This window comes from Protopterus annectens, chromosome 6.part0 (assembly GCF_019279795.1).
Source record: "Protopterus annectens isolate FY-2018-M chromosome 6.part0, PAN1.0, whole genome shotgun sequence".
Lineage (NCBI taxonomy): Eukaryota > Metazoa > Chordata > Ceratodontiformes > Protopteridae > Protopterus > Protopterus annectens.
Genome location: NC_056737.1, coordinates 772,401,323 through 772,414,121, shown reverse-complemented (window position 1 = coordinate 772,414,121; position 12,799 = coordinate 772,401,323). Strand labels below are relative to the sequence as shown.

Below are 12,799 nucleotides of genomic sequence, written 5' to 3'. Positions count from 1 at the left end.
TCAACTTCGCAGCACAACAAAACTGGAAAAAGCCAAAATGTATTGGGGGGGGTCAAAAGCCCAAAAACCAGGGACACAAACATTGCTTGTATAATCTTGGAAAGTTGCTAGAACCATACATTTTACTGCCAAGCTCCCTGTGCAAAACAGTCAGAGCAACATACCACTACGCCAAATCAGCTGCTTTGTAAAAGAGGAAGACTGGAACTTAAATGGCTATCATTTAGTGAATTCAGTTCTCACCATAACTGTCAACCTCTTAGTACAAAACACCTGGACAAACCCAGTAATGAGGGAATACAGCCCTCAAACATTCAGTGAAATCAGTTCTTGCCATAGCTGTCAACCTTAGCACAAATTACCTGGACAAAGCCAATAATTGGGGAATACAGTCCCAAAAATAGGGACAAATTTCAAATATTCATCTTATAAACTTAGAAAATTGCTAGAATAAAAGGTTGTGTTACGGTTGTGTTACTATGTATTTTCTGAAGAACATGAAGTCTGAAATTCAAATGCCTGTCAATTTTACTGCTGACAGAATAAAAACAATTTTCAGCAGAGACCCAGGGAGAAATACTGCAGACGCGTCTTTGTAAAATGACAGGGCACCAGAGCAAATCCACACAAACACAGGGAGGAGATGCAGACTCCACACAGAAGGCACCCCAGCCAAGAATCAAACCAGAAAACCTATAGCTGTGAGGCAACAATACTGCCACTGCACCATCAAATATGTAAGGAACTAAACATTCAAAAACCTGAAGTCTGAAATTCAAATGCCTGTCAATTTTATTTAACATTTGTTAATCAGGACAGTCTGACTTGGAACAAAAAAAAAACAATTCTCAGCAGAGGCCCAGGAAGAAATAATGCAGACATGTCTTTGTAACATGGGAGGACAGAAAAGCAAACCCACACAAACACAGGGAGAAGATAAAGACCCCCCCACAAAGAAGGCACCCCAGCCAAGAAGCAAACCTGAGAACCTTCAGCTGTGAGGCAACAATGCTACCACTGCACCATCAAATATCAAGCATTGCAACATTTACAAACCACAGATATTATGAGGAACAGATCAGATCAAATATGAGGTAAAAATCTGCATTTTTTTTTTACAAATGGTGGTGGGTAGGGAATTCAGGTCTTTAACACATGCATACAAGGTACAGGGTTCAAGCCTGAGGTATTCCCTACCACACCATCATGAGCCTAACCACCAGTATATTGCACCTGGGGCATTTTCACACACACACACACACACACACACACACACACACACACACACACACACACACACACACACACACACGGTCCTGTAGTAAATCCCTGTCCGCAAAACCACCATTAAATCCAGGTCCCTGTCCACAAACCCCCCGACGAGAGTGCAGCTGAAAACCTGCGCAAATCTGACCCTGCCCGTCACGAGATCTTCCCCTGCAGCAAACTCCAATCTAAACCCGAGATCCTTCTCCTGACTGCCGACCTTGCAGTCCAACCCCAACGCATTTCCCCAGCGAGTTCCCAGGCAGTCTATGCAGTTTAAAACTGCACAGACTTGTGGGAGCGCTCCTGTTCACGTGTCTCAATCAGGACTGCTGCTGAGACAATCTGCGCATGCTCCATGCTGTCTCAGCAGCAGTCTGGACTAGTGCGCATGCGCGAAGTCCGCGAAATTTTAAAATATTTTTTTCTTTTTATTATTTTGTTAGTTTGAAGTTGAGGGGGCTGCAGTCTGGCAGTCCAATAGCACGGGCCGTCCCTGGTGTTAGGAGAGGGCCTTCCCAGTTTCATCTGCAAGTGCTAGTTAGTTGAGCAGAGGATATATTACTGGGAGAAGCTTCTAAGGCCAGGTATACAGGACATGAGACTGGGAGGAACTTTCAACTCTAGATATACAGTAGGATTAGGCAGCTCAAAAGCCGCCAAGTTTAAAAGCACACCAGTGAAAGAGTGGCTGGGTGGAAAACAACAAAACTGATTTAAATAGTAAGATAAGTCCTGTAGTTTGAATGTACTTCGGTGGATGGAAAATGGAATCCAAATGCTTTGTTTGGTATCACAAGGTCTAGAAACAACTTGCACTGCTGGTCCAAGATGGCTGGTTGTTTTAAGTTTGAAAAGTGATTAAAGCACAGTAATTTGACGAGCAATACTGATTAATCTGCCTAAGAGCTCAGAAAAGTAACAATGGAAACTGCAAAACCCAAATCAATTTACAGCTGTACCTTTAGTTTCAGTGGAGCATAGCTCTTAACCTTTCATCTCCAAAATGAGTAACACTACCTCTCAAAATGTGGAACAAATGGGCAAAAGTATTAGTATTATTTAGTTCTATTTACCAAGGTTATCAGTTCAAAAAATTACTAACACTGAATGTGTGACAGACCCTTTCAATGTGGAACTTCGAGGAACATGAATGTTTTAAGACTCCAAATGAGGAACATTCCTCATAATGAGGTACACTTGAGAGGTATGCGGTGGAGAGAGAGAGAGAATTAAAAATGAGCCCCCACACAAAACTGATTAAAATATCTAGGTACAGGACAAAAACATCTTGAAATAAGCAGGACAAACTATAAAATACTTACACACAATAACTTTAACTTCAGATTCAGAATGCAGACAGGAACAACACAAAACATAATATGTGAAAGCAGAGCAATGAAATTAGAGACACACTGCTGATGAGGACTCAGTGCATACACATAGTGAGACATAAGTTCATAGGTAAATACTAGACAATCAATCTGCAGACTAATACATGCCTAGCCAATAACCAGCTAGTGCTCAAATGTGACCTTATGTCTGTGAAGGAACACCCTTTACCATCATGCCAATCCTCTTTAGAAGTATAACAAAGCATGATGCAGTGGTCCAGCCATTTGAAAATTGTTGTGATTAGACATGGCCCTACTCTCATTTCCAGTTGTAAGGATCATGAACAACTGTCTAGTGCTTTTAGCACCCTTGGTGTTGTGCAAATAATACCTCTGTTGCCTGTGTACATCCAAGAAATGTAATATCCTCCTCCTCGTTCCAGTTTTGATGACCAGGATAAAAGACAGACAGTTGAGTGGTCTGGTCGGATATATGTTCCACAGTTCCCCGACTACTTTTAGCATAAAAGAAGGTTCATTCTAAGAGGCTCACTCCTCCTCCTGGAAAACTAAACATACATGCATACACACACACACACACACACACACACATATATATATATATATATATATATATATACACACACACACACACACACACACACACACACACACATACACATATACACACACACAGTAATACCTCAACATGTCGAGACACCACAATATCGACAGCAAGGAACTTGTGTGCATAAGATTAGACAGATGCAAAAGGTCGACAGTTGTGCAAGAACGACAATCCCTGGGCGAGGAACTATTCTCTATTCCCATGGATTGTGTGATCTTGGAGTTAGTATACATTATTATCAGGGGAATTTTTTTTGTTGGTTGCATGCAGTGGGGATTTTACTCAGACATACATTGTTTAGTTTTGGTGTTTCTGAAGTTGACCTTTTGTGGTTGACCTTTTTGGTGTCAATATTATGGTGCGTCAACCTAGTGAGGTATAGGTGTGTGTGTGTGTGTGTGTGTGTGTGTGTGTGTGTGTGTGTGTGTGTGTGTGTGTGTGTGTGTGTGTGTGTGTCTGTGTGTGTATGTATGTATATATATATATATATATATATATATATATATATATATATATATATATATATATAAATATATATGGGTCTACTACGGTTGATTGGAAACTCACTTGACTGAAAATGAAATTACTAGGACCATTTCACTGAAAGCTCACTTCACTGAAAACTCATTTCGTTGAAACTCATTTCGTTGAAAGTTATAAATGGCCTTTTCCCCACTGTAGTGTGATCCTTGAGTTAGTATATAAAGTAAGGGGGGTGTGGGGGGCACAGCCCCTCACATTGGGGGTGTGGGGGGTATTATAAGAGATGTGGGAACACAGGTTGACAGCAACCTCTCTTTTGACTATCACGTTGCCACTGTGGTCAGAAAGTTCTTCTATGGGGCACATCTCATTACTAAGGGTTTTGCATCCAGGAAGAAAGAGGTCATTGTCTCCCTCTACTCTTCCCTCATTAGGGCAATCATCGAGTACAATGCCCCATTTGGCATGTACCTCACTAGACACCTGCAACAACTGGAGAGGCCACAAAAGTAGCTCACAAAGAGGATCCTAGGCCTTAAACACTTGTCCTATATGGACAGACTCAAAAAACTCCAACTATTCTCTGTCTCATATCGCCTACTTAGAGACGATCTCTGCTTGACTTACAAAGCCATGTCTGACCCAGCTCTGTTAGAAATTCTACATCTAAAGAAATATCAAGCCCTCCACACCACATGCTCCAGAGACCTCAGCCTCATTACCACAATCTACAGAACATGCTGGAGGGACATGTTCATAACCCAGAGACTGCCCATGCTATGGAATAAACTTCCCATACATGTCAAGCAGAGCACCTCACTGGACCTCTTCAAAAGAAATCTTGATGAGTGGATGGGAAATAGAAAATTCACCCCAGGGATCACTCCAGTTGCTCTACTCGACAGAGGTACTAGGAACTAAGGTTGCGTGGCACGATGCCAGGGTAATCCTATGGGCTAGGCTTGTAAAGGCTCCAGGACCATTAGCCTAGTACACACCTATGAACCTATGATTATTCTATGGCCCTTGGCCTATTTCCACTGTAGTGGACCATAATGAGTTCACATTCCCACTAACTGGATACAATCTCTATCTCTGCAAGCAATAGGTGCCCACACAAGATGCAGATTTAATTCCAAAAGGGTTAAGCTTCAGCCATCTTCCAAATCAAGTTTTCAATGAAGAAACGCCAGCATTCTCCTTGGCTCATGAGAAATGACTACTTCTGCTGGTCTCAAGACTTCCTTTCACAATCCTTTTTAGAAATCTCAAAAAAATTCAAAAGAAAATGGCATGGTATCCAAAGGGCATGCAAACCCATGAACCTGTATAGTTGCCACATGGAGATGTGGTGATTGTGTGTCCACACCAGTTTGGGATGTCTGAAAAAGATGCCATATTCTTACTGGAAAACAGGATGAACCCAACTGAAGGTCTTTTATGTTAGTCTGCATATCTTTCACAGACTGAAAGGCCTACAAATATCTGAAATGTATTTATTTTCTTACTTGCTCACTTACTTCTGTTAACCGAGTTAATCCCATTAGGTCTATGACTTACTTTTAAGGGAGATTCAAGATGGTATTTGTATAAATACACAGAGTGGGGAAAATTTGGTCACTGTTTTGAAGAATTCCCTTGCTCTTCTTTCCAATATATCGCATGGAATCTTTCACATTCACTTGAACTACAAGCAGCTAAGATAGATGGGACCTCAGTTTAAAGTCTCATCCAAAGAATGGCACCTACGAAATGCAGTACCCACCTCAAATTGTAATGCAGAGTCAGTGGAGCGATATAAAACAACCAAGTACCTGGTCAGGGAAAAGAACCCAAAGCTTTTTGACTTTCCAGGCATCAATACTGTGTGCGCATTTTACTAAGCTACAAGACACTGCTAAGCTTCTTAAAGAGTAAAGGTGGTGTTACTGCTTTCTAAGTTCCATTTTGGAGGTTTCCCAATTTCTGCACTTCTAAAAAAGTTATTTTATATCAGAATGCCAAAGAAAGAAAAGCAACAAGTTAGCTGTTAATTCAGGTAACACCATTAAATAAATATTGGTCAACAATGTTAAATTACTGCATATTTTTATGCACACCTCTCAACCTTTATCAAAATGTGCAAAAAGACAGCAAAATGTGTGATACACAATCAAACTTGAAACTGGCAATGCAAAACACTGGAATCAAGTGCAATTGTGTTTAGAAAATTTCTGAATTATACAGCATGAAATACAATATTGTGGTTTCAAGCTTGTGTAAAACTGAATTCTTCCTACACTATCTACAGTTTTTGAAAGTTTAAATTAGAGAAATAAATATCTTATAAGTGAGAGAGAGCTGAGAGGTATATACCCATGTGCAGACATAATGTTTATAACACAGATAAGTTATGCTTTCACTTACCTAGAGGAACAGCCACTGGGATAAGATGCCCTTCAAGTGGTCCGGAGAAGATAGCGTCTGGCTGTAGTTCTCTGACAGGACTGAATACATATTGCTTAGTTGGTATGAGTGGAGCAGAAAGAGGGTGCTGTGGTGGACTGCTTATAGCAGATTTTGTAGGGAGCAAGTGTGTTTGTGTTCTAGCAGATTTTACCTTCACACCTACAAAATAAAATTAACATTTTAAGAAACTGTCAGCTAGTCAGATTACCCCATTACATAAAATTACATATTACTGACTAGAAGAAGCATTCTGTATTATCCATGTACCCAGGTATTAATAACTGCAGGTAGTTCTCCAAGCTGATGAACACAGAACTGATAAAAGTAAGCATGAAAACTTATGAAAGATGTGATCATCCTTCAGAATTTTTCTGAAACTTAAGGTACAGCTGTAAGGTTGTATATCTCAGCTTGTGTTATCAAACACATATGGTTTCTATACTTTGGCTGCAGAAACATAGTGTAAATCTTAATTTGCTTAACACATCCAAAAGCAGTAGTTATCTAATATTAGACTGATGGCCAATGGTACCTGCACCGTCTCCCAGCATTTAGCCTTGTTTCTCAAGATTACAAAACATGGAAGCTTGTATATAACTCAGTTATTTGCAGTATAGGACTTTTAGTGAGGATTCTGCTATTCTCAACAATGACCATTTTCTGCTGATACGAGACACTTTCAAGAAACCCACGCTACCCACGTAACTTAGGGTATGCATGCCTAAACACCTTTATTCTCAAAAATCACAAACACTTGACTATTTTAACAGATGGCAAGTGAATTCAGTGCAAAAATCTACTGACTGGTCTATTCAACTGCACCACAAACACCTCCTTCTCATTACTTTCTGCACTACTTCCCTGTCCAATCCTACTGTCACCAAGAATGATGCCACAGTGCGGACAGAAAATGATCGACTTTAACAATTGGTTCAGCTACTGGTGTCATTCTGAAGGGGTCCGGTATATATAAGCCTGGGTGGACATGGCTGGCAGACCATGCTGCTTTACCAGGGATGGTGTCCACCTGTAACTTCTAGGCTTTTGGATACTTGCTAAAACATTAGTCACCCCCTTTTTCTATCTTTTTAGGCATTGCCAAATAGACAAGCCTTCTAACAAAAAAAGATACTCAGGACAAGCTAAAGGTTTTGCTGCCCAATGCCAGGAGTCTCTACAGGAAGCTGCACTCACTGGAAGCTTTCCTCACTCTGGAGAATGCTGACATCTATGCAGTTACAGAAGCATGGTGTAAAGCTACAGAAGGCACTCCGGCTGTGCATGGCTATAATGCCTATCACGTTGTGTTCACCGACTAAACTTGAAAGCATGAAAGTCTGAGGTGTATCTATCTACATACAGGATAATCTCACCACAAGATTGGTCAAACCATATGACATACTAGAAGTATTCCATGTCCAACAATCTTTGAGAAGAATCCATTACCATATTCTTGCTAGCTACAAGTCCCCCATCCATGAAAAAGGATACCCATACATCATATCTAGAGCTACTTGTATCACTCACCATCCAGTCCAATATCATACTCATGGGTGAATTTAATTACCTCTCCATTAAATGGGAGACATACACAACCTCTAACATACAGGCCAAAAGATTCCTCAACTTTATAAATTCAAATACCCTACAGCATTTAGTCTGCACTCACAAAAGGGGAACAAATACCCTAGATTTGATACTCACAAACATGGGAGAGCACTGCACCCTCCCATGTGTTATGACTTCTCTGGTAAGATCATATCATAAAGCAGCATCCATGGAAATTAAGGTAAAACTTGACACCCCAATGAACGTCAAGAACTTTAAAAACTTCCTAATGCAAACCACCCTTATTAAGCAATGACATAGCTAGATTACAATCTCCCCCCAATCCAGAAAACACAGTAGCCTATACACAGCTGTACACCAGAGTCCTGCATGACCACACAAATGTATAGAAATGGCAGTACCGAATCAAAATAAGCCCAGGTCAAGCCAGAAAAAAAGCCACCCTGGTGGACCCCTGGTCTTAATAGACTGTACAACAAAAGAAAGAAAATCCCATTGAAAAGTATGAAGGAATGTGCACAACACAGCAATAAGTCCCTCATTAGTATAAACAAGCAGATCAGGGAACTAGTAAAGTGTCTGAAAGTTGACTTTGAGGTAAAAATAGCCTCCAAAGTTAAGGATAACCCTAAGGCATTTTTCAGCTATGTCCGCAATCTTAATGGCAACTCCCAGTAATGTATGGAATTAGTTATCAATGGCATCTCCTATACCCTGCCGGCAGATATAGCAAGTCTGCAGGCTGATAAATTTAGCTCAAACTTCACTCCCCCATCACCTCCAGTTCTCACCCAAGAAATACCCTCTATCACTCCTTCACCAATTATCACTAAACAATATGTAGCCACTGCACTCACTAAAACACAGCATCAATGGGGCCAGATGACATACCAGGTTGTCTCAATAATGTAAATAGGGAACTATCAGGCCCAAATGGATACTTTGCTCCGACAGAGTGCAGAACAGCTATGGTAATCCCCTTTCATAAGAGTGAACCATCAACTGACTCCGGGAAATTATGTAACTATAAGCTTGACTAGTCTTGTTTGTAAGGCCATGGAAAGAATACTCATGGACTTGATAAAGATAAAGGAAACCTCCAAACACTGGACCCATCCAATCTGGCTTCAGTAATGGCAGGTCATGCCTACTAAATCTGGTGAACTTCTCTGAGAAAGTCATTGAGTCCATTGATGAGGGTAAAACAGTGCATATCACTTATGTCCTGGCCAAGGTATTTGACACAATCCCCCACTCAGGTAATATAAGTAAACACAGAACTGGGCTTACATCTCTACGTCACCAGATGGATAGAGAATTGGCTCAATGACAGGACAAGTGTGGTCAAAGTGCGTGATTCAAGTTCCAACAAGAGGCCAGCTACTGGTGGTGTGCCTCAAGGCTCAGTGTTGGGACCACACCTGTTCAGAATTTACTTCTCAGTATTAGCAAAAAACTACGGGCACTCATAAAATCATCTAAGGCCAGCTTAGAGAGAAAAATTGCACAGGACACTAAGGATAATCACAAGGCTTTCTTTAGTTATGTTAGGAACCTGGGTGGGAATTCCCAGACATGCTCAGAATTAGTCCAAAATGACAAAAAATACACCAAACCCACAGACATTGCCAACATCCTAGCTGACAGGTTCAGCGCAAACTTCTCCCCCCCCCCACCAAGAAGGCCCCCCTGACATCTCAGATGCTCGGGTAAGAGCCGCCCTCTCCAAAGCAAAAAACACAGCATCAATGGGACCAGATGGTGTCCCGGGCTGCGTCCTACATGAACTCCAAAAAGAGCTAAACCCAAACATAAAACTACTGTTCAATCTCAGCCTTACTACAGGATATGTACCCAAAGAGTGGCGTACAGCAACAGTGGTCCCTCTCCACAAAGGTGGTGCCTCAACGGATCCTGGAAACTATTGCTCCATAAGCCTGACTAGCTTGGTCTGCAAAGCTATGGAAAGGATCATCATGGACCTCATAAATAAAGATACTGGGGACCTACAGAAACTGGATCCTACCCAGTTCGGCTTTATTAAGGGCAGATCCTGCCTCTTAAACCTGGTCGATTTCTTTGAAACAGTCACCAAGCCCATTGACGAGGGGAAGGTGGTCCACACAGCCTACCTGGACCTTGCAAAAGCCTTCGATACAATACCCCACTCGGGCATTATAGATAAGCTCACCAGCTTAAATATAAACCCCTATGTCACTAGATGGGTTGCAAACTGGCTCAAGGACAGAACCCACATGGTTAGAATTGCTGGAGCCATGTCAGACTCCAAACCAGTTACAAGTGGCATCCCACAGGGCTCAGTCCTGGGACCTCTCTTGTTCGGTATATATTTCTCAGAGGTACAGGCCAACACGGAAGGACTGTGGCTGACCAAGTTCGCAGATGACTGCAAATTGGGCGCCATAATCGACTCTCCAGCCGACACAAGCATCCTCCAAAAGGGCCTCACAGAAACAGACAACTGGTGCCAGAGCCATGGCCTCAAGCTAAACGCCAAAAAGTGTATAGTCATCCCCTTTGGCAAAAACAAAGTGCCCACAAATTACCACATAGGTGGTAATCCATTAAGTATGGAAGAAGTAATTAGGGACCTGGGGACCCAAGTTGATAGCAATCTCTCATTCGACAACCATGTGGCCAAAGTGGTTAGAAAAACATTTTATATAGCCCACCTAATCATGAAGGGATTCACATCTAGATCAGGGAGGTCATCGTGCCTCTTTACTCATCCTTCATCAGGCCCATAATTGAGTACAATGCCCTTTTGGGATGTACCTTACCAGACACCTGCAGCAACTGGAAAGACCCCAAAAGTACCTCACCAAGAGGATCAAAGGGCTCAAACAGATGCCATATGCTGCCCGGTTAAAGAAACTCCAGCTCTACTCAGTGGCATACCACCTGCTCAGAGGCGATCTGTGCCTGACGTATAAAGCCATGTCCAACCCGGAATTAATGGACATGTTGCACCTCAGAAAATCCAAATCCCATCGAGCTACGCACTCGAGAGACTTGAACCTCAGCACTGAAATAAATAGGACATGCTGGAGGGACAGGTTCATAACCCAGAGGCTCCCTTCACTCTGGAATAAAATCCCAGTCCAGGTTAGGCAGAGTCCCTCATTGACTCTCTTCAAGAGGAATCTTGATGAGTGGATGGGAGATCATAGGTTTACCCCGGGTATCATTTCTGTGTCACTGTTAGACAGAGGCACAGTATACTAACCTCAAAAAGGGCATAGCAAAATTAATTTAAAATGGGTGGCGAAAGCCAAAAACACTCTGGCTAGGCTTATAAATGCCCTAGGGCAGATAGCCTAGTATGAACCTATGAACCTATGACAAGACCAATGTAGAAGGCCTCTAGATGACAAAGTCTGCAGCTGACTGCAAGATGGGGGAAATCTATGAATCCCCTAATGATGTAGATATCCTTTAGGAAGGTCTAAACCAAGCAAATGATTGGTGTCAAAACCATGACCTGAAACTAAATGCAATTAAATATATTATCATATCCTTTGGGAAATCAAATATCCCTTCTAACTACAACATTAAAATCACTCCCCTAAGGGAAGACCTCAGAGGTAAGAGATCTGGGTACCAAGGTAAACAGCAGCCTAAATTTTGACCGTCACATATTCATAGTGGTAAGGAAGTCATTCTATGTGGAGCAAGTTATAAGTAAAGGCATGGCATACAGATCCAGGGAGAATGTAATTCCACTGTACTCAGCACTCATCAGACCAATAATTGAGTACAATGCGCTATTTGGAAATGTATCTGACCAGACACCTACAATAGCTGGAACAACCTCAAAGGTTCCTCACAAAGAAAATACAGGGTGTAAGTAACATGTCCTATGTATATAGACTGAAAGCCTTTTCCATTTACTCTGTCTACTATCAACTATTAAGGGGTGACCTATGTCTGACCTACAAGGCACTCACAAATCCAGCCCTGACAGAGCTGCTGTATATCTGCAAGACAAACATCATGAGGATCACCCATTCCAGATATCTGAATCTAGTCAGTGTGTAAAACAGAACTTGCTGGAGAGATAGGTATGAGTCCCAGAGATTGCCGCTTTATTTATTTATTTATTTATTTATTTAACATTTGTTGACAGGGAAAGTCCGACTAGGTTCCACAGAGCCTGTTTTCAGTGGAGGCCCGGGGAGAAATGCTCCAGATGCATGTCTTTGGAATGTGGGAGGAAACCGGAGTACCCGGAGGAAACCCACGCGAACACAGGGAGAACATGCAAACTCTACACAGAAGGCACCCCAGCCGAGAATTGAACTGGAGAACCTCTTGCTGTGAGGCAACAATGTTAACCACTGCACCATAGTGCCGCACCCACAGCTTCTTTGGTATAGGCTTCCTATTCACGTAAAGCAAAGTCCTACCTTGGCCTTCTTTAATGTCAATCTAGATCAAAGGATGGGGAACCGTAAATTCACATCTGGGATGGTGCTTATGTCCCTTATGGATATGGGTAATCTACAAAATTTTAAAAATACTCAAGGCACAGGCACAAACCCATGCCTTCCTCCTGCCCTAGGGGACTTATACCAGGAAAAATCAGATTAAATTTGCTAGGTTTGTAAAGGCTCCTGAGATGTTAGCCTAGTAATCTCCTATGAGCCTGTTATAACTCACTACAGACACACAGGCAAACAACACACAAATTTCAATGCCTTCAGCAAATAACATCAGGTATGACTAACGACCTGGTGGAATAAGCTGCGCACTATACAACATCTGATTAAAAAAGAAAAAACATTCTTTCTAACATCTGAGAGAGACAGTTGAATGGTATATATCCATGCTCAGACTCATAATGTTTATAACACATATGACCCAAGCAACTCAAGTTTGATTACCAGCTCAAGAGTCTGTTGAAGCTGGCACTGGGTTAAAAGGAATGATGAAGTGAAGCTTGCTTGCCTCTCCTCATGGAGTGAGAAGTATGTGTCCTGGCATATTCACCATAGTGCAATCACCTGTATATATTCAGATCAAGCAGTGGTGCTGATGTAAATGGGGCAGG

General features: G+C 41.9%; 1 protein-coding gene across 1 annotated transcript in view; it reads right to left on the bottom strand.

Moving 5' to 3' along the window:
• KIAA0586 (KIAA0586 ortholog) overlaps positions 1-12,799 on the bottom strand; it is a 4,394,667-nt gene that overhangs the window by 1,608,782 nt on the left and 2,773,086 nt on the right. Inside the window, exon 15 of the mRNA XM_044074450.1 lies at positions 6,118-6,318. Within this exon, the coding sequence (XP_043930385.1) occupies positions 6,118-6,318 (201 nt within the window). The remainder of the gene's footprint in view (positions 1-6,117; positions 6,319-12,799) is intronic.